The following is a 27,549-nucleotide window of genomic DNA, read 5'->3' as shown; positions in this document are numbered from 1 at the left end:
TCACAGTCCTGGCTGAATACTGGAGTCCCCTTAGCAGGTTAAAAAAAAAAAATCCCAATGCTGGGCTCTGCTCAGGGCTTGAGGTGTGGCTTAAGTACGGATTCAGAGTTTCCCCAGAGACCCCAATGAGCAGCACACATGGACAACTACTGCTTTAGAGTCACTCTCAGAGAATTCCTTCACACCTAATTTGTTACAGAACATTTCCCTAAGAGATTGTTTGATATACTGTGGACACAGAGGTGGGGTAGTCTCTAATCTTGGGATCGGGTGCCCCAATTCCCACACACTTTATATCAGCTCAAAATGAGTCACAAGTACCAGTGGAGGTCTGGTGAGTGGGTTGGCTCCAATCTTATCTATTTATAACTGATAACAAGAAAAAACCTTCCCCAGAGCTGGGAATCTGTTGCCCCCTCACTAGGCTTACAGCTGCTCCCAGACAGCCCCTCCCAGCTGGCCACCTGGGCCTTGTTAACTAAGCAAACCTGGGCTCCTCTGCCATGAAATGCAAAACTCTTTTTTATAATGCCTGTAAGTAAATGAGATCAAGTGACAGGATACTGAAAAATAGGAATCAGCAGCTTTCTCACTGCTAGGCCATCAGCCCTTTCCCTCCCTGGAGCTGACTTTAGGTCTTAAGCAAATAGCTAGTGGGACATTCCATCCATATTTCTAGACTCTCAATCCTGTCTTGCTGTCAAGACATTTCCTTTCCTTTCCCTGCATTTTCCTTTTATAAAGTTTATATCTTCAAAACCTTATTTGACATAGAAAATATCATGATGTCTGAGATTTGCTTTAAAAAAATTCCAGAAAAAAATATATGTTTGGGAGAAATAATAAGATTGGCAAAAATTGATACTTAATCGATAAACCCCAGTTATTGAATCCTTATTATCCTGGCTTTTGTGTATGTTGAAAAATGTCCACAATACAGGGGTACCTGGGTGGCTCAGTTGGTTAAGCTTGGTTTTGGCTCAGGTTATGACCTCACGGTTCATGAGTTTGAACCCCAAGTCGGGCTCTGCGCTGACAGTGCAGAGCCTGCTTGGGATTCTCTCTCTCCCTCTCTCTCTCTGACCTTCCCTCTGCTCTCTCTCTCTCTCTCAAAATAAATGAACTTAAAAAAAAAGAATCAGATTGTAAATTTAAAAATAATGTCTACAATACAAAATTCAACAGAAGAAACTGGGGGGGGATTAGATTTTAGATATTAGTCTTAGATCTTTAATGTTATCAGAAAGGCTTGGATTCGATATCCTGCAAAGTGAACAGTTTTAAATCTTCTTATTCAAAGAAATATAATCCTTTAGCTTATACATGGTTTTACTTTAGCACAACCCATTTGCTCAAATAAAAGTTTCTCCTGATTTGAAGTCATAAAACATACTTACTTTCTCCAGCATGGAGCCTGATGCAGGCTCCAACCCACGAACCGAGAGATCATGACCTGAGCCAAAACCAAGAGTTAGATGCTCAACCTACTGAGCCATCCAGGTGCCCCTTTTATATATAACTAAATTATGCACTTCACAAGTAATAACCATTAAATTTAAAAGTGTATTTGTCATGACTCCAGTTACAGATGTTTCCATGAAAGTGTGAGGTATCATCTTCCATATGGTTTGCCTAGCCAGGTCTGCTGGTCTTGACCTGGTCTTGGCAGCTCACAGACCCAGTCCCTGGGAGGCCCCATGGCAGCCAGGCTCACCAATTCCCTATTGGTTTATGTAACAGCCTCTTTAATAAACCTCATACTAAATGTTTAAAAAATTAAATAAGTATCAAAGACTATTTCATCCTCAGAGGAAGCATGCTATTTTTAGAAAGCAGTTTTTATATTAAAATCACAGAACAATTTGCCCCAGAGTTGCAACGTATCCTCCTCAGTGCTGATAAAAGGGCCTCTGGTCCTTATTTTGGCAATCACTCCCTTCTTGGATTCAGAGCTTAATGGGGGGGGTGTCACCTCTATACTCAGTAGTCTTCACATACTGAGCACACTGTAGGTCCCTTCTTATAAAATCTGTACATTTCATATTTTTCAAAGATCTAAGTGCCACAACGGACTTAGATTCTAAGCTTCTTGTTGCCTCTCCCTTTACATGGGGGATAATAATAACACTTCCCCAGGGGCATGCTGTATCATATTCACCACCATGCTGGGCACAGAGAAATGAATCAGTCTGTTAAAATATTGATACATCCTCAGAAAATAGGGGTTGAAATGTCTCTCTTTATATTCATGTTTCTCAGTCAAGACTTTTGGGACCCACACTTGCTGGTTATGTCCCACACAATGGATCCCTTCTCTAGCTGGGCCCTCACCACCAGTACAAGGAGTATGCAATATAAAATTTCCATTTTCCTGTGAAAAGGTTTTGTTCATGTTGGATTTTAATTTTTGTTTGTTTGTTTGTTTTTGTTGTTGTTGTTTTGGTGAGGGAAAGGCTTGTTGCCTTAGCCACAAATGTTTTACATCAGGGGTGGACCACTCCTGCCGCTGTCAACACTGTTAACACTACTGGGGAGAGAATTAGTCCAAGTGTCCGGCCCCCACCCCCCCCCCCCCCACCAGATCTCATTGAGGGAACAGTCCTGGAGGCTCCGCATGGGCCCTGCCTGTCACAGCAGGTCATTGCCTAATGGGCCTCCACAGCAGAACCCAGAGATCTCACTGTTGTTTCTCATGGCCTAGGCAGAGGATAGGAAATACCCGTATCTTCTTTACTTATCCACCTTTATGTCCTAGTGCAGTTGTTACAAGAGCTGGAGTAAAGACACCTTCAAGTACAAAACCCAGTCATATTTGACCTCCTTGGAAGTTGGTCTTCAGTGTATGGATGAGAGGAGACTCTCACAGCAGACGTGTCAGTGGGAAAATGGTCCGGAGCCACCCTGTTAGGTAAGGACACAGATCATCCAGATCTGAGAGCCAAGAGGGGCATTTAAAAGCCTCCAGAATAAACTGCAATGCATGCACATTTGTTCCTTCTCATTAAGGGACATGTACACTTCTTTGGTCTCAAAATCTTTCTAAGTCATGACAACATTAATTAAAATCTACAAGTTATAAAACATGGCATAATATTTATTACACATTAAATATTGTATAGACTTATGTTTATATATGATTGCATTACATTTTGAACATATGTAAATTTCTACTTATACTTTTAATATTTTAAACTTCAATAATTTCCTTTAAATATTCTAGGCTTCTGTTTTTTACCAGTTTGGCATTACAGATCATCCACTTGGGAAACAACAGTAAGAAGCATTTTATTTATAGTCTCTTACTTTTTATTGCCTATTTGTTTCTTAATCATTATCAGTCTCATATTTTCGGTGTTTTTAAAAGGTTATCAAAGAGAGAAACATAAAGGTAACAGAGAAGAAATCAACAATGCTACAGTCCAAAAGCTCCTGCAGAAAACACTCAACTGGACCCTGAATAATTTTGGGGAGGTGAATGCAAGCGCCAATGGCTGGAGGCCCCAGAATTCACGTCCCTACTTTCCGGATCTCCAACAGCGTAAGTTGCAAGTCGCGAAGGCGCCCACATTACCTTTGTGGTCATCTCAGTCGGTGGTCTGCAGATTTAGGATCTGAGAAAAACCTGGAATAAATTTAGCATAAAATGAAAAATCCAACAAAGCACATTTTATCATCTTCAAATGATGATACACTATAAAGTGAAAACTATTTCCTAGTGAGGTGTTCTTTTGCTCTGAAAAGTTTTACTATTTCATTGGTAAAACTTTCCATCTGCTCAGGTCCAGAGAACTGCGATTTAAATATATATGCAAAACAACCTCCCAACCCAAGATAATAGGGGACCCTTGCTTGGCTTATTGCAGACTGTCAGCCTCCAGACCCCACATCCCGGGGGCGTGGAGGCTGGGGGCGGGGGTAGGCGGTCTTTCTGGCGGGAGGGCTGGAGGTGAGAGGGTTTTCTACAGTCCTCTCTCGGTGGGTGGTCCCCTCCCAAGAGGCCTGTCTTTAATCACTGTCCAGGCAGGTCACAGCCTGACTTTAACATGTGAAAGGAATGAAGAGAGAGAATCCTACTTGCTGGGGGCAGGGATTCTCGTCGGGTCCTCGGACTGGTTCCTGACCCTCCGGTATTCCTGGCAGTTTGCTTTTAATCCTTAACTTAACAAGTAGGGTTTGCCTGAGCAAACACACTTAGCAGGGAGTTAAATTTTATTGCCTTTCCGGGGTGATCTCGCGAAGCCCTCTTCGGGCTTGTCTAACGCGGAAAGCCCAGCGGCAGGCGGAGGCTGACAGCCAGGCGACTCCCCCCACAGGTGAGCCCCAGCTGCTGCACTGCTGCAGTAACGGCGGCACCTGCGTGCTGGGCAGCTTCTGCGTGTGCCCCGCCCACTTCACCGGCCGTTACTGCGAGCACGACCAGAGGCACAGGTGAGCGCTTCACCTAGCGGGCTGCTAGGTCGGTGGGGCGGGGATAATGGGGCGGGGGCCCTGGAGCGGGCACTGGGGCAACCCGCGGGGCGGCGCGTGGCGGAAGGGAGCGGGCTCTGGGGGCTCGCAGGTGGAGTGTGGGGGAGGGGAGCGGGGAGTGGATGGGAGCGGCCGCGGGGCCTGTGCGGGGTGGGGCGTGGATGGGCGTGGGAGAAGGGAGCGCACGCGCTTAGGCAAGGCTAACTCCACCTTGCGGCCTCCCTAGCGAATGCGGCTCGGTGAAGCATGGAGCCTGGACCTTCCTCGGCTGCCGCCTTTGCAGGTGTGTTTTCGCAGCCCTGCACTGCCTCCCCCGCCAGACACCCGGCAGCTGCGGTAAGAGTACCCGCCTCCTATTAGCACAGTCCACACACGCAGGTGGTTGCTCCTTTGTATCTATCTATCCGCAGAGATCTAGCTGTGCCAGGCGACACAGAAATGAGCAAAAATTCATCACTTAGGAAAGTCACATTCGTCGTGAATCACATATAATCATTCTGTGATTATCAGCATATCATTATTATTATTTAAATTTTTATTCCTAAATTTACTATGTCCCGATTGCTGGGTTTAAAAGTGATTTCCAGTGTTCTTCAAGTATCCTTTCAGTGAGCCTACTTTGGGGAGCACACAAGCTGGTAAACCGAGCCAAGCCTGGCAGACAGATTACCGGACTGATTTACCGGACTAAATCTCCAGTGACTTCCTTAAACCACACCAACACCATCTTCTCCAGTGTGAAATGAGGAGGGCATTGGAGCAGGACAGGAACAGGGATGAATGGCTACACGCCACCCTTTAGGGCCTACCAGGTAGTGCTCCCAGGGAAAGAAGGTGTTCAGGCTTGCCACACATATTAAAAGCCAGCATGGTGTGGAGAACACATGGGGTGAACGCTCATTTGTGAGGATTTTGAGCAGGGAGCAAACTTCGTGCAAATGTTTCACTTTTAAAATGCAGTACGAAACATGAAATTTCCTGGGTCAGAAAACAGATGTAACACTCTGCTATGACCTCAAGGGGCACAGTTAAAGAAGGTACAGCATTTCAATCCCACATCCTGCACCCTCTCCCCTCTTCAGCATGCTCTGACCGGACTTCACTGAGGAGCAGTTAATGAAGGCACAGCCCTCAGCCCTCTTCAGTCAATCCTGGTGGCCTTGGCTGTGAGAAGTCAAAACTCCTAAGTCCCCTTTTATGCTCCTCCTTTGTCCTTCTTCTTGTCCTTCTTTGTCCTTGCTCCTGGGCAAATCCCACAGTTGAAGGGCACACTTAATGATATCACAGCCCTTCAACCCCACTTCCCACCCCTTTGTCCACTGTCAGGACTGCAGTGGAGGAGCAGCAGTAAGTGAGGATAAGAAACCTCCAAACCAAGTTCTTGCCCCTGCCTTCTTGGTGGGGCCAGTAGTGGAGGAGCACACTGAATGAATGCTCAGCTTTCAACCCACATTCCTATACCTTTCTCCCTCTTCTGCAGCCTTGGGTAGGATTACCTGTCAAAGATGCTTAGTGAAGGTACAACCCATCAACCCCACTTCCTGCCCTGCCCTTCTCATCCAGCTGTGCATGGTGTGGGTGGTGCCAGTAGGGAGACTGTGATTATAGTACAGTATTGGAAAACGTTGTATCTTTCCCTCCCTCTGTCATGCCCACCACATTTCCCAAAGCACCCCCTCTCCTACTGGGCTTTTTGCTGACCTGTGATTCACTAGCTGTTCCTTCCGTGCTCCAGAGAAAGGACACACAAATTAGGGAACAGATATTGATATTGCAGGTGGAACCTGTGTAGTCCTACAAGTGAAGTCATTTCCCACGTTCCACTGGCACTCCCAGCAGTAATGTGGGGAAGGGATTAGCTATGATCATTTCCCAGTCTCCCATGCAAAGCCAGCTTGGTTTCAGAAGCAGCAGGGCAAAGACTAGGTCCCAGGCTCTCTGCTTACTAATTTGTATCTTTGGAAACATCCAAGGCTGGGAATGCTGTCTGCCAAGGACAGTGAAAATGGCTCCAAAATGTGGTTTCTGCTCATGAATGTTGAATGAAATAGTCATGTTTCAGAGTGAATTGTCAGGTGCAGAAAGCACAGCAACACTTTTGGACTCTTTGGCCTGTTGATTCTTCTTCATAGCAGATGACTGTGGTGGCTGTGCTGACAGTGGTTATGATAGGAGGGATGATGATGATGGCTGTTTTTGTTAGCACTTGGTATATTTCAGGCACTTCGTACACTTCATCCCATCCGATTCTCTTAGGCCCATGAAATAGGTATTATTAGGGGCGCCTGGGTGGCGCAGTCGGTTGGGCGTCCGACTTCGGCCAGGTCACGATCTCGCGGTCCGTGAGTTCGAGCCCCGCGTTGGGCTCTGGGCTGATGGCTCAGAGCCTGGAGCCTGTTTCCGATTCTGTGTCTCCCTCTCTCTCTGCCCCTCCCCCGTTCATGCTCTGTCTCTCTCTGTCCCAAAAATAAATAAACATTGAAAAAAAAAATTTAAAAAAAGAAATAGGTATTATTATACTTTTTTGTATTTGAGGAGACTGAGACTTAGAGGAATTAACTCCTAAAGCAAATAAACAGGGTCTGATATTTATTTCTTAAGAGATAATCATGAGAGGCTAGTTGGTATAAAAATATATATACATATAAAATAAAATATATATAAATATATAAAATATATGTGGTATATAAATATATACAATATAATATGGTATATGTATATGTACATATATAATATATAATATATGTAATATATAATATGGTATATATAATATAGTATGGTATATAAATATATATAAATATAAAGTAAGATATATTTTATAACGATTATTTAAAAATATTGTAAAGAAACATACCATAGCATATTGATATAATAATAATTAACATTATTCTGTGAATAATAACTAATATGAATCTATGACTAAAATTGCTACCATTTATGGAGTACGTAAGGACATCCCTGAAATTTGTCATATACTTTTTTTAAAATTGAGATATAATTCGCATATAACATTACATTAGTTTCAGGTGTACAAGATGATGATTGAAAATTTGTGTATATTGTGAAATGTTCACCACACTAAGTCTACTTAATATCCATCACCCTCCATAGTTAAAATTTTTTCTTGTGATGAGAACTTTTAAGATCTACTCTCTTAACAACTTTCAAATGTACAATATGGTTTTATTAACTATAGTCACCATGCTGTACATTACAATCCCATTGGTTATTTGTTTTCCAAATGGAAATTTGTACCTTCTGACCTTTGATCTTCACCCATTTGCCCACCTACCAACCCTCGCCTTTGGCACCCACCAAACTGTTCTTGTAGCTATGTTCCATTTTTTTTTTTTTTTAAAGATTCTACATATAAGTGAGAGCACATGGTATTTGTCTTTTTCAGTTTGATTAATTTAGCATAATGTCCTCAAGGTCCATCTATGTTGTGACACATGGCAAGATTTCCTTCTTTTATGTGGCTGAAAAATATTCCACTGTTGTGTGTTTGTGTTTTATATATAAATATACATATTTTGGGGCACCTGGGTGGCGCAGTCGGTTAAGCGTCCGACTTCAGCCAGGTCACGATCTCGTGGTCCGTGAGTTCGAGCCCCGCGTCAGGCTCTGGGCTGATGGCTCAGAGCCTGGAGCCTACTTCCGATTCTGTGTCTCCCTCTCTCTCTGCCCCTCCCCCGTTCATGCTCTGTCTCTCTCTGTCCCAAAAATAAATAAATGTTGAAAAAAAATTTTTTAAATATACATATTTTACCCACATTTATATCATATTTATATTATATTTATACATATTTATATCATATATTAATCCATTCATCCATCAATGTACACTTAGGTTGCTTCCATATTTTGGCTTCCATATTATTATAAATAATATGCAATGAATATGGAGGTGCATATATATTTTTAAGTTAGTATGATTGTTTCCTTTGGATAAAGACCCAGAAGTGGAATTGCTGGATCATATGACATTTCTTTTTTTAATTTTTTTATTTTATTTTTTATTTTTTAAATTTACATCCAAAGTAGTTACCATATAGTGCAACAATTATTTCAGGGGTAGATTCCTTAATGCCCCTTACCCATTTAGCCCATCCCCCCTCCCACAACCCCTCCAGTAACCCTCAGTTTGTTCTCCATATTTATGAGTCTCTTCTGTTTTGTCCCCTTCCCTGTTTTTATATTATTTTTGTTTCCCTTCCCTTACGTTCATCTGTTTTGTCTCTTAAAGTCCTCATATGAGCGAAGGCATATGATTTTTGTCTTTCTCTGACTGACTAATTTCACTTAGCATAATACCCTCCAGTTCCATCCATGTAGTTGCAAATACAAGATTTCATTCTTTTTGATTGCTAAGTAATACTCCATTGTATATATATACCACATCTTCTTTATCCATTCATCCATCGATGGACATTTGAGCTCTTTCCATACTTTAGCTATTGTTGATAGTGCTTCTAGAAACATGGGGGTGCATGTGCCCCTTCGAAACAGCACACCTGTATCCCGTGGATAAATGCCTAGTAGTGCAATTGCTGGGTCATAGGGTAGTTCTATTTTTAGTTTTTTGAGGAGCTTCCATACTGTTTTCCAGAGTGGCTGCACCAGCTTGCATTCCCATCTTTTTTAAATTTTTTGAAGAACCTCCATACTGGTTTCCATAGTGGCCACACCAATTTACATTCCCACCAACAGTGCACAAGCGTTCAGGATGTGAATCCTAACTATTGTGCCATTTCTATACTCATCCTATAAGAATAATTATCAATATAAACTAAAGAAATATTTTTGATAGTGTTATTTAGAATACTGAAAATATGACCATATTCTAAATTTAACAGCAGAGTAATAGGTAAGTAAATACTGTAATGGGATGTTATGAGGATTGTGAAAAACATGTGGAAGATAGAATAAAAATTATGTTTATAATATAATGAGGTGAAAGGATACATCTCGATGCAGGAATCACAAACAGAAAATAACACACTATAAAATCATGGCCTTGTGGCACCTGCAGGCTACCTGAAAGCCAAAGGGTCTCTAAGGGGCCTTCTTGCTCAATCCTGTCTGGGTCCAAGAATGACAGGCTGTCTTAATCCCAAATATAATGCCTTTCCAAGGGCATTCTGATTCAGAAGAGCTCTATTTGTTTCTCAGTTTTTATATAAAATGAGGATAACCTGCCCTCTACCCTCACATACATGTTGAAGGATAAATTTTATGCAAAATAATCTTGTTTGTGGTGTGAGCTATTTTCTGTTCCATGATCTAAAATAATGCTTTGTGAATAATAATTCTAAATAAATATTGAATGGATGACCTTTGAGGAATTAGTTCCAAATACAGCTCGAAAGAAGAAACACCATAGAAGCCATTACCTGTTATTATATTGCAATTAAAAGAAACCATTTGTAGGGTTCTATCATTGCAGGGTTCTATCAATTGTTCTATCAATTGCAGGGTTCTATCAATCTATCAAAATGATAGGGTTCTATCAATTACCTACATTGCAGGTAACTATCATTATTTCTACTATTTTCTCCATTTACATCTGTTAATTTTGCATTTAAAGAGACAGTGTGGCATAATAGAAAAAGCGTGGGAACATACCTCCAAAATACTTTTTCAAATCCCCAAAAAATACTTTTTATAATGTTTATGATCTTTATGAAAGGTTGAATAACTTGTTTGTATTTCAGTCTCTGCAACTGCAGAATTAGAGCTGAATATTTACCCCATTGATAAGATGTAAAGGCACTAAACCTGTTACATGTTATGCACAGAGTAAATTATTTTATTATCACTACCATCAACGTATTCAAGTCAATATGAGGTTTAAAAAATTATTTCATAATCTAGCATTTATATGCAAGTTTACCGAAATGTGTCTTTTAGGGGGCGCCTGGGTGGCTCAGTCGGTTAAAGTGTCCGACTTCAGCTCAGGTCATGATCTTGCGGTTTGTGAGTTCAAGCCCCACGTCGGGCTCTGTGCTGACAGCTCAGAGCCTGGAGCCTCTTCAAATTCTGTGTCTTTCTCTCTCTCTCTCTGCCCCTCCCCTGCTCACACTCTGTCTCTCTCTGTCTCTCAAAAATAAATAAACATTAAAAAAAATTTTTTTTAAAGAAATGTGTCTTTTAGGTTGTGAACAATATCCACTAAGGGGCATTAAGTTAATTAGGGTTAAAAAAAAAAAAAGACAGGGGTGCCTGGGTGGCTCAGTCGGTTGAGCGTCCGACTTCAGCTCAGGTCATGATCTCGCGGTCCGTGAGTTCGAACCCCACATTGGGCTCTGTGCTGACGGTTCGGAGCCTGGAGCCTGCTTCAGATTCTGTGACTCTCTGTGCCCCTCCCACATCATGCTTGCGCTCTCTCTCTCTCTCTCTCTCTCTCGTTCTGTCAAAAATAAACATTAGAAAAAAAAAAAAAGACAACATTCCAACTACCAGGACCTTTGCTTTGTGTTGCGCCAGCCCAAGATCTCATTATACCAACAGGGTGGTTCTTCCCACACAGTCCCAAAGAATTAAGTATTTCGTTAACCTCAGGAACCAGTTTAATATTCTAAGATTTAGTCTTAAGTACTGATAAAATGAAATAGCAAACTCAAGTGCCTTCAGAAGTAAACAGGTAATGTGAATGTCAGATTGGGGTCAGGTCAAGCCTCACCTCACGCTTCACACCCAATTTTAAAAATACATTTCTGGCACCAGCCAATCAACCCACACAAGCAAACAAACATCTTTGGGCCAGAACCAGCCTATATAGGCCCATAGGAGAGATGGCCCTCCAGCATCCTGGCCCTGGCCAGCTCCAAGTGTGCTGTATGGCAGAGAGAGAGAGAGAGAGACCGACCCTTGGTCCTGCCCTCCAGGAACCACCCTCCCATGATAGGTGCCATTCCAATAGGTGAGCTTCTCTGGGTGTCATGGCAGGAGACAAAGCCATCTGGCTCCCAGAGATATCTGCAAATTGGAAACTTTTGGGAATGTTGGTTCTGGACCTCACACTGAAATCTGATGTTATACTCATCCAGGGTGGTCTCCAAACTTTTTAATTTCCCACTCCATTCCAGTAAAAATACCTGAGATTGTTCCCCATTCAGTGGCGGTAACACAGTTGCCATGCTAGCATGTACAAACTTGATTTTACTTATATCTTCCTCTTTATACATATGTACAGGACTAATACACATGATAAAAATCTTTGCCATGAGGGGCACCTGGGTGGCTCAGTCGGTTAAGCATCCAACTTCGGCTTGGGTCGTGATCTCAGTTTGTGAGTTCGAGCCCCACGTTGGGCTCTGTGCTAACAGTAGGCCTGGAGCCTACTTCAAATTCTGTGTCTCCCTCTCTCTCTGCCCCTCTCCCACTTACACTCTGCCTCTCTCTCTCTCTCTCTCTCTTTCTCTCTCAAAAATAAATAAACATAAAGAAAAATTTTTAAAAATCTTTGCTATGTCTGACCAAGTCTAAAAAAGGCCTTTTGATAAGTATATAATAAAAATCCCAGATTATAGTAAGTCATCTATTGGTAACAGAGTTTTCTTTTTTGTATGATGTGAATAATGGTGGGCCATAGAACCATTAATTTGGTAGATTCTAATAAATACAGTAAATATTACTAAGCTTAGTTTTAAATTTTCCTATAAATGTACAGTAGAAGTTCTAATATTTTCTGTCTAAGCTCTGTGGGTGACCTTGGGCTTCCTGAGAGGGACACCACATGGTGTTCACAGTCCCAGTTTGGGGACCCCTGCTTGCAGGGATGCCTTGGTCTAACCAAATTCACAAAGCTGACTAAAACAGCCTTTGAGTTTATGTATAAGCAATGATTGCCAACGGGCCTGAACCCTTTCCTATGGGAAGCCTGTTTCTTTCTACCAGGGGAGAGTGAACATTGAAGGTCAGTATGGGCTGACTCTTTTCTCACCTAAATACCTTCGTACACTGTGAGCACCTGTCTTAGCATCAGCTTTTCTGGAGACTTCTCTGGGCCCAGATGTTAGGTTTTCTATTTTGTGGGGTTTTGGTACTCTGAAACAACCCTCTCCCAAGGTGGGGTGGTATGGAGAAGTGGTACCCAGGCCTAGAGTGGGCCTGACCTCAGTCCTATCCTTAATCTAGCCTCCTAGATGGTCCCACCAAAGCCCACCTGTGAACATGTGCAGAGTGGGTCCCTGTTGCAGTTGCTTATCACTGCTTGTTAATTTCCAGTGTTTCATGCTCACCATAGGTTCTCACATTCAGAGGGCAGGACCAGGCAGGCCTGTCTGGGGTGGGGTCAGGGGGAGGGGGGAAAACACCAGGTTGTGCTGGAGTCCAGCTCTAGCAGGTCCAGGGGTTTCTGAAGGATGAATGGTGTCAGCAAAAAAGTGAAAATAAAACAAAACTAAAACAAAAATGAAAATACAAAACTAAAATAAAAAACTAAAATAAAAAAACTAAAATAAAAATGGACAGAGACAACAGCAGCGTGTTGAACTGGCCCATTTATTGTAGCAAACGTGGCATTATATATGCTAGTGATTTCCTTGTAGCATACGTCATCTGTGTTTTTCTAACATTACCTAATTTTGAAAATGTTCCTATGTATAAACGACCTTTAAGAAATAACATGGTGATTTTCCCCTAACTTTCCCGCATACCCTTTGATTATAGATTTACTTCTTACATTATTCCATTATGCATCTGCGTTTATCTATAATCTACAAAGCATTTGCTTTGCTGTTCTCATGAAAGGCCCTCCATTTCTCAACACCTCAAGTGGAACAGTTACAGGGACATGACCTCCTAACCACATGAGGCCAGAAGAACAATGTGTTTGCCTTGGTCCGAGGTGCCAGAAAGGGGCTGAAAAGGCCTTAGAAACCCATGCCTCATACATTCTCAGAGAGACAATGCACCTAGGAACCAATGAACCATTCTAGTTTAACTGACTAGGTTCAGTCATCATCTGGAATGCCTCCGGGGGGCCAGGTGGGCCTAGGGGTTGAAGTCACCTGTGCCCAGAGATACACTCCTTAGTTGCCGGAGTGGGGCTTTCAAATCCATATGTCTCTTCTTTACAGGCCCTCTTTGCTGGCAAAGGTATGAGGCTATCCTTCCTGTAAGTAGAGGAGTCTCCATAGGGGATGGCAAGGGCTAAACGTAAGGCCACACCATTTCTTGTGGAACCTTATTTTCTTCCCTAATGGTTCTTTTCCCAGGGGGCCTGCTGAGGGCAATTCCCCAACAGACAATACCCCAGGTAGTTTTAAAGCTAAATTACCTAAAAGCAGGAGTACAAGAAGCTTCACCGTCGGTGGGCCGCCTTGCAGTCACCAATCCGTCCACAGCCCGGGCTTTGCCACTCAGGCTGGGATAGCTCGGCTTCCAGCAGGGTTGGCCTCTGCTGAGCAGTCCTGGGGAGAAGTTTCCTATATTTGGGCCCTTCCTCATCTGCATGCTTACCTGCCCAGCCTTCCCCACATGTAGCTCCAGGTTTGCTTGTGAGAGTGTTCTAGTAGAGACACTGCCCCCTGCCCATGGGGCTTGTGGTTTTCACATAGTAATCACTCAGTAAGGACTTTAGCCAAGACTTCTGCTGGGCCCCACTACCCCAGGACTCCCACCCAGCACCTTTGGGATGGGGTCCAGCCATACAGGCAGCCAGAATCATAGACCCTTAGGGCTCAAAGGGAGACCTACTGTGGAGGAACCCCCTTGTGACAACAGGGAAGGTGAGCACCTTGGGGTGTGGCACTAGCCTCCAAAATGCTGTGAAGCTATTTATTTTTGTGACTTACTCTGTGGAAATACCAGCCATTGCTTTAGGAATTGGTGCTTTCCTCCTGTTTAATAAGCAGTCCCTAGTCAAGGAAATGGGTTATTGCAGGATTTTTTACCTCAATACATGGGGTTTGTTGTCTTGCTGCTTTGAAGAATGAAGAGGTGGACACAATAAAATGAAAAACACACAAAAGTTTATTAGAGTATAAGTTTAGGAAGTAAGAATGGTATGAAAACTGTCTTTGCAGAGAGGGGGCATTTAAAAGGGAATGTCCATGACTATAGGCAAGGGTCTTTGTTTTAGAAGGTTCTGGTAGCCCCCCCCCCCCCGCTTCCCCCTTGCTCCTTCTCAGATCCTACCCTTATTGGCTTGATAACTCTAGGTGCTGGGTTGTCTATTCCTGATTGGCTTGACTCCATCATGTGAGGAGTCAGGGTATGGTCATAATGCCCCTCATATAACATAAGTTTTATGGTTTACCTATTTTAGTTATGTATTTTGATTGTCAAATTCCTGAAGGGGAGTAGGTGGTTTCTGTTACATTCTTTTTTTTTTAACAGCTATCTTTTTTTTTTCAATGTTTATTCATTTTTGAAAGAGAGAGAGAGAGAGAGAGAGAGAGAGAGAGAGAAAGCATGAATGGGGGAAGGCCACAGAGAGAGGGAGACATAGAATCCAAAGCAGGCTCCAGGCTCTGAGCTGTCAGCTCAGAGCCCAACGTGGCCTTGAATCCATGAACTGTGAGATCATGACCTAAGCCAAAGTCGGATGCTCAACCGACTGAGCCACCCAAGTGTCTGTTATATTCTTAAGAGGAACCTTACTCCCGAGGGTCAGTCCCACTCCTCTGGTCAGTCCCTCTCAGCGTTGTTCCAAAATATGTGTTTTTCTCCATCCAAGGACCTCAGGTCCTAACCTTTCTTTCCCTCTCTGCCTATTTTGCCCTATCTTTCCCTATCATAGTTAGGGGACTAAGTTGGGGAAAAGTTGGACCTTCTTTGAAACACATGGATGCAAGCTGTTTTATGTTACTGCATTTCAAATCAGATCTATTTGCTCCTGATTGTTAAATGATTTGGTGTGGAATTCTCTGACAGATCACCTGTGGTCAGCTCACATGCTACATAAGAAGGGCTAAACCCTAAAACCAATAAATTCTTCTTCAGCTAAGTTCCACAAAAATCCCATTGTTTCTGGCTGCAAGGAAAGGAATATAAAAGCTAGAGGAAGGCACATCTTCTTCCTTGAGCTGTGACCCCCACAGCGGAGGCTTCCTTTTGCTGCCAAGGGAGCTCACTGTCTCATGGGGTGGGGCTTCACAGCCATCTATTCTCGGAGCCTCACCAGAGCAGTCTAGTGAGGAGGCCCCAGCAGAGCAGGGCTTCTAACAGAGCAGGTACAGACCTCTCTGCTTCAGTCTCTTGTTTTATTTTATTTTATTTATTTTTTTTTCAACGTTTATTTATTTTTGGGACAGAGAGAGACAGAGCATGAACGGGGGAGGGGCAGAGAGAGAGGGAGACACAGAATCGGAAACAGGCTCCAGGCTCTGAGCCATCAGCCCAGAGCCTGACGCGGGGCTCGAACTCCCGGACCGCGAGATCGTGACCTGGCTGAAGTCGGACGCTTAACCGACTGCGCCACCCAGGCGCCCCTCTCTGCTTCAGTCTCTTAAAGCCGGCCTGTGACAGTGTGTCTTACATACTCGGGATTTTTTTTTTTCAGACCTGGAAGACTTTCTTGCTGCACGGTCTAATGGAGAAAGAACACAACACATGCTGAATGTTCTCTTCCTCCTTCCCTGCTTGCTCGTACAAAGCATCCTTAGTGAAGCGGGAGACTCCTGACTGGATCTTAGAGGACCTAACTCGCAGTTCCACACAGGAAGAACCTTGGTGTTCCCAGCACAAGCTTGAGCAAGCATGGTTCTCTGTGGGAAAGCCAGGGCTGTGCATCCACATCGTTTTCTGTGTTGTAGGTAATAGATTTGTTTCATTTCCTAGAACTGAAGCATTAGGTGAATATTTTTATTGTTTAATAAATATTTTCATGAAACAGATTTTCTCCTCTAAGCCTTATTTCAAGGTCTGCAACCTAGAGCAACCATGAGTAAACACTTGTGCTGGGGCCTATTCAAGCCTAAATTACCTCTGATGATTTAAGAATAAACCGAGCGTGCGGCCCCTCCCAGATAACAAGTTCCCTTTGAGTACCCCTTCATCTCCCACACACATAGATACACCATGGATGTGGCAGCACTTCATGTCATGCATTTGTTTACTGTCAGTGTCCCCCACTACTCTTATAAATCTTTGGGAGGCAGGGACAGCACCACATGTGCTGTGGGTCTGGCAAAGAGCTGCTGCCTTAAAAAATGCTTCATTGATAAAGAAGCAAGAAGGGGGAGAAAGGGTATGAAGGAGGGAGACAAGACTTGAGGCTGACAGCCACTTTTTTCTCACCTCCTTTTCTGCAGCTTCCCCTACTAAACCAGCTCCTTTGTGACACCTTTTTCAGGGCCTTTGGCACTTCTTCGGATTATCACCATCTCCTTAAAAGGGGAAGATTCTCCATAGCAGAATCCATTCTAAAGACAAGGCAGAGAGAATTCAGCAAAAAGAGGTCAGAGCCTCAGGCTCTAGGCTAGCCCTCCTCTCTTGGAGTCTAGTGATCTGATAGCCAACCAAGCAAGCACAGCTTACCTGCAGCAGGCCAGCCACTAAATCTTGTTACAGACTCAAACTTGTCCACGAACATGATGTGCCTTGCTTGTAGTTCCTAAAGCTGCCTTGCTCTGTTGAACCTAGGAACAGTTTATATGTAGTGATTGGGGAAGGAGGTGAATACATGAAAGGAGAGTGTTAGGTTTCTTGAAATCTTGGGTGGGGGAGCCTTGAAACAACCTGAAGGTATGCATTCATGATGGGGGGCATCAGATAATTTCAAGACAGATGTTATCATCTGGTCTCTATTAAGTTTCTATATCAATGTGTAAACAAGGAATAGAGAGTGAAAAAGGCAGAGTTAATGGGGCTGAAAGGAGGATAAAATATAGGAACATAAAAAGCAACATGAAGTTAGGTTAATAATATAAATCCTACAACTGTAGTACTGTTTATGCTTTCAAAACAGGTCCAGCCACCAAGCATCCAGCCTCAATCTGAATCCCAATCTGAAATCAAGTATGTATAAAGAATTTATGAAAAATAAAGGGACTGAAGGACCCATCTTCCTATCAATCACACAGTACTTGGGAGTTAGGCGTTTCTAAGCTGGATCTGTCAAGTACATTAGCTCTCAGATAATCACAACTCTGGACAGTTACCACAACTAGAAATCAGAGGAGTGAAAACAAGAAGAATATTACAAATTATTCAAGTAAACGATAAGAATAAAATGGGATCAAGAAATGGACTCTGGAATAGATAATACAGCCTGAATTAATATATTAATTGATCACGATATTGATATTTTTATAAGGCTTATAGAACTTCATTTAAAGAATTCATAGCTGAGTTCAATAGAAAGGCCTTCCCATTGCTCATGTGATGTAAAGCTGCATGTACTGGAGTACTTTTATAGACAGAAAAGTGCCCTGCCTCGAGACAGTTGCCACAATGCTCAACTGTCAAAATGCTGCATTGGAGGGTAGTTTTGACTCTATTTAGATAGTAGAACACTCTACCTATAGGTGAATAGAGAGCTCTTGGTGTGAGCACTAAAATGGGAAGTGATGCTGAATTAAATAGGCTACTACTTTAGTGTTACACATAGCATACACACACTACACACTCACATGTAACAATTCAACAAAATCTTTTGAGGCCCACTATAAGCTGGGCCCATTGGCACAGTCCTTCAAGCAGGAAATAGGAGAGAGAAGTGAAACAATGCAAAGGTTGTCAGTGACTACAGAAGTACATCAGAATGGGGCAGGGGCACACTGGAGACACCAGATGAGAGGGGCATGTCCAGAAGATCCACTTTGAAAGTATACATTTCAAATAGATTGGACTTCCATTGAGTTTTTCAGCTTTTTAAGTCCACTTCACTTTATTAGCCTATGTAATACAATTACTTTAAAAATCTATACTATAAATTGGTTTGTTGGCATTTTCAACCATTAGTTATGAAAATATGAATTCAGAATGTGCAATATTCAAATGAATGTTAAAGAAGGTAGAATACAGAAAAGGATTGAGTTATCCCCCTATATTGGATCTTTTTATTTATTTACAAATAAAATTGTTTATATTTAAGGCATATAATGTGATGATTTGATATACGTATGTGCAGTCAAGTTAATTAACACACCCATCACCTCACATAGTTCTTTTTTCTAGATAAGAACACTTAGGTTCTACTTTTAGCAAATTCCAAGTATACAATAAAGTATTAGTAACTATAGTCATCATGTTGTGCAATAGATCCCAGAACTTACTCATCTTATACCTGAGTTTACACGCTTTGACCAACATCTCTCCATATATCCACCCTCCCAGTGCTGACAACCACCTTTCTTTAAGTTCAATTAATTTAGATTCACCATATAAGTAAGATCATACAGGGTTTGTTTTCTGTGTCTTGTTTATTTCACTTTGCATAATGTCTTCCAGGTTCATCTATATTGTCCAAAATGGCAGGATTGCCTTCATTTTAACACTGAATGATATTCCTCTGTATATATGTGTACTTATTATGTATATGCACGCACACACACACACACACACACACACACACACATACATTTTTATCCATTCATCCATTGACAGACACTTAGGACACATTGTTATCCATTCATCCATTGACAGACACTTAGGTTTTTTCCACATCTTGGCCATTGTGAATAATGCTACAATGATGAAAGGATTTCAGGTATCTCTTATTTCCTTAACATATATAAACAGAAATGGAATTGCTAGATCATAAGGTAGTTTATTTTTAATTTTTTGAGGAACTTCCATACTGTTTTCTATGATGGTTATATCAACAGTGTACAAGTGTTCCCCTTCCTCCACATCCTTGCGAATACTTGTTAATTCTTGTATTTGGCATAATAGCCATCCTAACAGGTTGGACATCTCATTGTGGTTTTGGTTTACATTTCCCTGATGACTAGTGATGCTGAGTTCCTATTCATATACTATGGACCATTTGTGTGTCTTCTTTGGGGACTTTGGGGAAATGTCAGTTCAGGTCAATAAAGGGTTTATTTGGACTATGGTTCATGAAAAAGTAATTACTAAACTTTTGAGAAGTATTTCTAGGCAATAGTGATTTTTGATAGCAAAGTTGCCTTTAAATAGTTTCAAGTGCATTCTGGTCAGTACCTTGTATTGCAACTCAAATGTTGTAGAAGCAAACAAGTGATGAACTTTGAACATGTATTCTCAGAATTTGATGAATATGTTTATACTATGTGTAGAATGTTCACAAAATACGTTTTACACTTTTTACATTTTTATACCAATATGAAGTATGCTGAAAAACATAGGCAGGCAAAAATTGTCTCATTTTTGATAGCTGCACTTAGGAAACTGAACTGAGAGAACTGTTCCATGTCTGAGAGGCTACAGTTGTGGTGAAACGGAAAAGCAAGATTTCTTCCTTACTAGTATGAATATGTAAGATACAAACTCTCATTTACATTATAAGTGGGAAATTGGATCCTCCTAATAGAATAATTCCTGACTATAAATAATAAAAGCAAATTAACCATCCTATCTATCTATCTATCATCCATTTATCATCAATCATCTACCCACCTACCTACCTAGCTCTGAAATAATATAAAATCTCATCCAGCAATTGTGAAAAGTAAACCACCACCTTCTTCTGTAGTGTTTGGAGAATTTGAGGATAAAAGGTATTTTCCCTGTAAATAGCTCTCCAGGTGTCCAGAGAGATCATTAAAAGGCAGAAACTTCCCAGGAGACAAAAGGGGATCCTGGGCTCATGGTTGGAAACTTCACATAAATGTGTCACACATCTTATCTGTATCCTGCCATTGAGGAAAGCAGATAAAGGCAGCTTTCCTAGGCCACTATCTCAGAGCTGCCCCATCCCAGGGATGAGCCTATTCATACCTCTGGTTTTGCTCACCCTGACAGCTGGTGAAGGGACCTCCTTTGGAGAAAGTAATTACTATCTGTCTCCATTCTATATTGTTTATAGAAGCAACTCTTTCCTTGCCAGCTTTCCTTCTCACTCAGTCTACCCTGGCATATCCTAGAAAAGTAGGGTTTGTTATTATAAGGCCATGTAAGCTCTTACTCGGGGAACCACTTGGGGACACTGAGAAAAGGAGCAGGGAATGCCACCTGTCACATGGTTTCAATTTCCTGACTGTTCAGAGCTTTTAACCCATTCCTGCATTAGAATTTACTTAAGAGCCAAAGCAAATGCCTGTCAGTCCAGGAGCCCTCTCTTACCTTCCAGCCACCTCACACTCCCTCTGCCCCAGTATTGAAGTCACTAACTTCTTGACTGGTAGCATTTAAAAGCAGCTGTATATGTATTTCCAATCTCTGTAGTCTGCAAAACCCATCTGGCACAAGTAGCTTTATATCACACAGGCAGTAAGTCCTGTGACTGACCTTTCTATTGAATTCATTTTTGAATATTTAAAAGGAAGTTGTATAAACATTATATACACAGGCTTTTGTCATTTCACCTGGATTGTCTGCTATTGGAAAGGAAAACAGAGACTTGTGTCACCTCCAGTTAGAACTGCTGGGCACTCCACTGATCTGACCAGGAGCTGGACACCTTTTGGATCCCAACTAGACACTATGAAAGTTTAGCCAGAGAGATAGCAGGGTCCCCAGCAGGTGAACACTGCCAATCTGAGTGGGAGTGCTGTGCTTGGAAATGTTTGCAACACTTCCATTGGTGTTCATACCCTGACATGTAAACAAATGTTCAATAACCGGCTCTCCAGAAAAATATCTATAAAAAATGTTATAGTATTTACTTTGTATATTTATAAATATGTTATATATTATAAATAGGCATATCTATCAGTTTATTATAAGTAAGGTAGATACAGTTTGTTATTTATAAATATAGATAGCACAGAATTTGTACATAATAATAACATATATAATATTCTGTCATGAATTCCACATAGCCAATAAGCTTTTGTTGACCTTTTACCAAATTTTGCATCTGTGCCCAACCTATGATTGTGATTCAACATAATTTGACAAATGGTGCTGCATCCTCATTCACTCTTTCTCCAATACATTATTGTCATTACATCTGATATGTGATTTGTGAATCTATGTCTAATGTCCGTACAAATGATGTTAAATATCTGAAACCTTTTTGAACTTTGGTACATGTGTGAGAACTTCACTTGCTTGTTGACATGAATAACTTCTTTACTGTTTTAGAATGTAACTGGGATTTGTTTTAATCAAGAACGGTAAGACATATGGACACAGAAATGACTGTCATGAAGGAAGAAGTTTACACTTACAGATCCCTAGAAGTAGAAGGCATAGAACACCACACAGAGCTGCATGGGGAAACACCAGGGTCATTCAGGAGACAGAGGGAACAAGGGAAAAATGTAGGCAAAAGCCTTAAATTTTGGTTTCCATGGGAAGGAATGGGCAAGGCAAGGTAAGAAGGCTTAGGATTGGCTAGTTTGAATAATTTCAGCAGACTCTGGGGCAGAGAGTCTGTCCTTAGTTTCCTGGTACATTTTTCCATTGCCCCCTCTGCCTCCTAACTGACTCTGTGCTTCTCTACCTGTCCTCTTGAGATTTGTGAGTATAACAAACTATCTTTTCAATGGCCTTGTCACACCTGAATAGTAATAGAAGCTACATTTTAAGACACATAGGAATGAGTTGTTCATACATTGGAACTATAATGGACTAAAGAACCGTGTAAGCTTTGGCACTGGGTCATCACTGTGAAAGCTGCAAATGCTAGTGTGGTAGCTTTGTATCTACTGCTGACTGAACCTCCACAAAGGCCAACCATGCAAGTGTGACCCACATGTCTAGACAAGGATGGTTAGTAAAGCATACACTTGGACTCCAGGCATTGTCTCGAGGGAAGCCTGGTACTGCTTGGGCCTCTGGAGTTTACTGTATACCGAGAGATACCTCAGTTCATCTGGGGCGGGGGAAAGGTCATCACCACTCAAAATGTTCACAAGGTTGTAAATGAACAAAAACCATATTTCAGAATCTCTGTTATTGAGTCAATAGTAACTTCATCTAATAATAAACCTTACCTTGAAGGAGGCTTTTATATTTCCCTCATGGAATTTGATCAATCATAATGAAAGAAAAGCCACCATAACTGTCTTTCTTTGCCATGTGAGGGAACAGAGGCTTGAGGACTAAGCAGGCACATAGCCAGCAAATAAGAAACAGGGCACTGAAGTTTTGGTGCCTCGATTCCAAAGCCCATGATGCATTTTCTCTCACATCTCTACTGCCTGGAAGGGACTGTAAATTTCTACTATGAATTAGGCATCAATTGTGATTTTAGTTCTTGCTCTAGAGCCTCCTTGTGTGGGGCGCTTGCCAGCCCCAAGACTTCAGTAACCCAGTCCTTGCTCCCTCAAGTACTTTTAGGATCAAGTGAGCATTTTCCCCCTCTGATGCCACATTCCTTCCCTTCTCCTCATTCCCAAACTCTTTCAATTACAGGCTTCCTACAATCTTTTGTAGTCAGGCCCTGGGGCAGACATATGCCACACCCAGCTCTGGTAGGAATCTGAGAAAGGAGGAGTTTTCAGGCAGAGCTGGAGACATTCACTTCAGATTTCACCAACTGGGATCTAACATTTCACTTCAGATAATGTTGCCCAAAACAGGAAATGCCATTCCCTTGTGGAAAATCTCTCTCCCTCATTTGTGCAAGCCATGGTTTCTGTGTGATGCGCAAAAGACACAATAAAATAAAAAGAAAAGCAAGAGATCTTCAGGGACTGGCCATTAAGGTGGGAACCCGGCTCTTTTACAAGAGATGAAAAAACAGGCTGTGCATTGCAAGGTGGAGGAAGGAAAGTTCAGCAGTAGGAGAGGGAAAGCACCACTCAGTTTCGTGTGGAGTCAACCACTTAAAATAGGCTCTTGCTGTCTTCTGTGGACCTTTGCAAGGAATCATGCCTATGTCATTGTTTTAAGTGAATATAAATCTATAATGAGACAAATTATGGTTTGAATTTTCCTTTTAGATCCTGTATATGTGTGAAATATGTTGCATTTTAGTGAAATTTGTTTGTCCTGTCAGTGTCAATATTTTCCTCCACAAAACAAACAGTTGAGACTGCTGGATTGAAAAATATCACAATTCACCCCCAGAAACTCCTTGAAATTCTTAATCTCTGGGTGATAGTTTCCATGACATTAACAGGGAGGTTCTAAGGATTAGGAGATGACTACCTGGTAGGCTCCATGGGTGAGTGCAGCACTCAGAGCCTAGTGCTGGATGTTATAAGAAAAAAGATTTATGAAAGCAGAAGGAAGACACTAGGCACACCAGATGATGGGATGAAGGAGAGGTCAAAGGTCTCAAGAACAGAAGAATCAGTAGAGCATCATCACCTGAGCCCAGCCACGACTGACCAATATTTGTGCTCCCCTGAGTGGGGATGAGGCAGGATATGCCACTATGACTAGCATGATCACTGTATGGAGGTCTCCCTACAAGACTGCATTAGAGCTTCCTTCTGTTCTCATGTCTTCTCCAACTGTGTGACATACCAGGTATTTTCTTTCATGACTTTAGCAATTTTACCAACAGAAATTAGTGAAAGGCAGCGAAGTGAAGTCTCCAAAGATTGGCTCAGAAACGCATTGGCCCAGAAGGGCAGTTTAAGAGGCTAGGGCAGCTGCGGTAGCATGTTCTGTTGCAGTGGAAGTGGGCAGGGCACTGGTTTCAGTGCAGGGCAAGCCCAGCAGAGATAGGAGCATATCCCGGAGCTCAGGTGGTCCTTGCTGCTCCCTTTGTGGCCAGAACTTCTGTTGGAATTTTTCTCTTAATTTTTTTTTAACATTTATTTATTTTTGAGAGAAAGAGACAGAGTGCAAGTAGGGGGAGGGGCAGAGAGAGAGGGAGACACAGAATTTGAGGCAGTCTCCAGGCTCTTGAGCTGTCAGCACAGAGCTTGATGCTGGACTCAAACTAATGAATGGTGAGATCATGACCTGAGCCAAAGTTGGACGCTTAACTGACTGAGCCACCCAGGTGCTCCCACTGGGAGTTTTTCTAAAAGTGTCTTGGAATTCTCAGGTCCAGACTCTTCCTTTATAAGTCTTTCCTCTCATGGGGATGGGAATCTTGGCTATGGGCAAGCGCTGCAAGGGCAGCAACATGCCATCCTCATTGCCAGTGCTCAACACTGGGCAATGTCAGGTGAATACACTCCTGGAGTAGGATCTAGTTCAGGTTTGAAAAGGACCCCTTCTCAGCCTGCTCAGGCCTGTTGGGCCCCAGATGGAGCCAGTGCCTGCCCAGGCTTTCATCAAGGGTGGGCTTCTGAAGACAGTGAAGGGACTTTATGCTTTGATTTTGTCTAGTACAGGCTCTGTGGGGCCATGATTTGCACCTCTGTTTTCAAGTGGCCCTCTGCTGGGAACTCTTCTAGGACCTGAATGTTGACCTTACTGTTTTAGTGTCCCCAGAGCCTCACAGAGGCCCTGGCACTTGTGTATGTGCCCAGGCCAGTGAACCACTCTGCAAGGAAAACCGGTGGATCTTCCTCATCAATGGAATTCTAGAACTACTCTATCGGCCATGGCAGCCACTAGCCAGATGAGCCTGCTTATATTTCAGTGAATTAAAATACAGTCCCTCAGTTACATAAGCTCCATTTCAAGTGCTTGTCAACCTACCCATTGTGGCCAGCGACCACCATGCTGGATTGTGCAGAGAGAACATCTCCCTGCCTCACAGATGCTGTTCTGGGCAGCTGCTTTGAGCCCAGCACAGGGCTGCTGTCCTTGTACTTCACATAATCCAAAGATTCAGAAACAGTAGCAACCTGCATGTGATTTATTTCCTTTTTCTGTCTCTTTTTAATTCTCTTTCTTAGTCATAGGCTCCTCTTTGTAGCTCTTCCCCATTCCTTCTCTCAAAATTCTCACCCTGAAGGACCTGGTCTCATCTAGGCAATTGAGGTCATTGGGTCATCAGTGTCTATAAATAATCTCTCTGCAGGCCCCTCACCCACTTTCCTAGTATGTCCTTGGTTTCTGAGTGCTGAGCTGCACCGTAGTGTATTGAACAGCCGTGAATGCCAAGGGAGCAGGGCTGAGAGTCAGAAGAACTGGGCCCATCCTGCTGAAGTGGCAGCAATAGGGCTGGCTGTGCCCTGGGTACTCCCTACACAGGAAGTTTCCTGCATTGGGTGGCTCTGTCAACTCTGTTCCAGCAGGAGTCTGGTTCCAGACATTCTCTTGTCATGGACTCAAGAGAAGGGACTGAGTAGTAAAAGGATGTGATAAAGTAGCAGAAATGTGCATGTGGAGCAAGTGAGATGAAGTAGAGAAGGCAAACAAGTTCATGTATACTTTGGTGCTTTCCTCATGTTCTTTTTGGCATTTCAGGAAAACCAACAAAACCAAGGAGAGCACTGGGATGGGCACTATTGTGTATGACTGTAGGAGGAGGATCAGTGCCATCAAGTGAAGGATGTCTTTAGAACATCCTCCCAGGGAGTGGATGTCTGTTCCATAAAAGTCCCTCAGGTTGCATGGCTAGACCTCTAATAGTTCCTTAATTAGGAGGAGAAGGTTATAGGTACCTGCAGAACCACCTTCCAGTGACTTTAGAACTTGCTGTTACGTATTCCATGTGAAGAGAGCTGCTTGTCCTGCAGGAACCAACCCCATCCTTCAATCTCTTAAGGTCAGTATGGAGCATCCACAGTTAAGTACTGGGTTCTGTGGCTTCAGATCTCAGAAAATGGTGAGCAGCATAGAGGCACCCAGGGCCCCCTCCCATGCAAGCAGGAAAGCCCACATGGTACACTTGGGAGTAGCCCAAGCCCTGGGGTCCCACAGCCTCTATAGAGCCCTGTCCAAGGCCTATGGTTACAACGTGACACAATTTTTCAAAAGCTGGAGTCCTGTATATTTTTTCATTGGTGTGTAAAAGTCAAACAAAATACAAAAACCTGAAGGTGAAAAACCAAAGTTAACTTGAAACGTGTTTAAAGGGTAGGAGTACAAGTGTATTCATGTGTTTTTCATTTTGTAAATAAATAAATAAATATAACTGGATATCTTACATTTTAAAAAGGAGCATCTCCTGTAGACATTTTCACATTGGAATATACTAAAGCCATAGAATTTATGTTTTTATTACCACTGCATAAGAATATATTTTTTTTAACTGAAAGGTACAGGCAAGGTTTGGTGGTTGTGCTAGAAAGAAAAATCCTTATTAGGGCAAAAGGGAAGCACTCCAAGAAGCTGACCACTTTTAGCCTGTTTCTGATTCTGTGTCTCCCTCTCTCTCTGCCCCTCCCCCGTTCATGCTCTGTCTCTCTCTGTCCCAAAAATAAATAAACGTTGAAAAAAAAAAAATTAAAAAAAAAAAAAAAAAAAAGGGGCGCCTGGGTGGCGCAGTCGGTTAAGCGTCCGACTTCAGCCAGGTCACGATCTCGCGGTCCGTGAGTTCGAGCCCCGCGTCAGGCTCTGGGCTGATGGCTCGGAGCCTGGAGCCTGTTTCTGATTCTGTGTCTCCCTCTCTCTCTGCCCCTCCCCCGTTCATGCTCTGTCTCTCTCTGTCCCAAAAATAAATAAACGTTGAAAAAAAAAAAATTTAAAAAAAAGAAGCTGACCACTTTTTTTTTTTAAGATTTTTTTTAATGTTTATTTATATATGAAAGAGAGACAGAGAGTGCATGAGCAGGGGAGGGGCAGGTAGAAACAGAAACAGGATCTGAAGCAGGCTCCAGGCTCTGAGCTGATAGCACAGAACTCGATGGGGGGCCCAAACCCACAAGCAGAGCTGAAGTCAGACTCTCAACCGACTGAGCCACCCAGGCGCCCCTGCGAGCTAACCACTTTTAAAGTGCAGATCTCATGACAGGACTGTCTTGGGTGGAGGGGTGGGGGAAAAGAAAGGGTCATCCCTTCCACTCCTGTTCCATGAGACCCGAGACAGGCAGCTCCTCACTCAGCCCAGGTCCGTGGGACTCAGACTGCTCATCCTGGAGACCTAGAGTTTTCCCATTTGCCCTGCATTATTTCACTCTCCAGGGTACCAGTCCTCTGAAGGCTGCCCTGCCCATCACCTGGGGTGAATGGCTCTGTGTGTTGATAGAT

At 42.6% G+C, this 27,549-nt stretch overlaps 1 protein-coding gene across 1 annotated transcript; it reads left to right on the top strand.

Annotated features, from left to right (window-relative positions):
* Window positions 1-2,885: 2,885 nt before the first annotated feature.
* LOC124514242 (cryptic protein-like) lies at window positions 2,886-25,906 on the top strand. The gene is made up of 7 exons (XM_047082277.1): window positions 2,886-2,908; window positions 3,221-3,273; window positions 3,365-3,538; window positions 4,314-4,428; window positions 4,694-4,803; window positions 24,509-24,626; window positions 25,825-25,906. Exons 1-7 carry the CDS (start codon window positions 2,886-2,888, stop codon window positions 25,904-25,906), a joined length of 675 nt encoding a protein of 224 aa, XP_046938233.1.
* The last annotated feature ends 1,643 nt before the right edge of the window (window positions 25,907-27,549 follow it).

Source organism: Lynx rufus, unplaced genomic scaffold, assembly GCF_022079265.1.
Source record: "Lynx rufus isolate CCGP_SWC_20201006 ecotype Redwood Valley unplaced genomic scaffold, mLynRuf1.p SCAF_2, whole genome shotgun sequence".
NCBI classification, from domain to species: domain Eukaryota; kingdom Metazoa; phylum Chordata; class Mammalia; order Carnivora; family Felidae; genus Lynx; species Lynx rufus.
The sequence above is the reverse complement of the archived record's forward strand: the minus strand, read 5'-3'. Positions and strand labels throughout refer to the sequence as shown.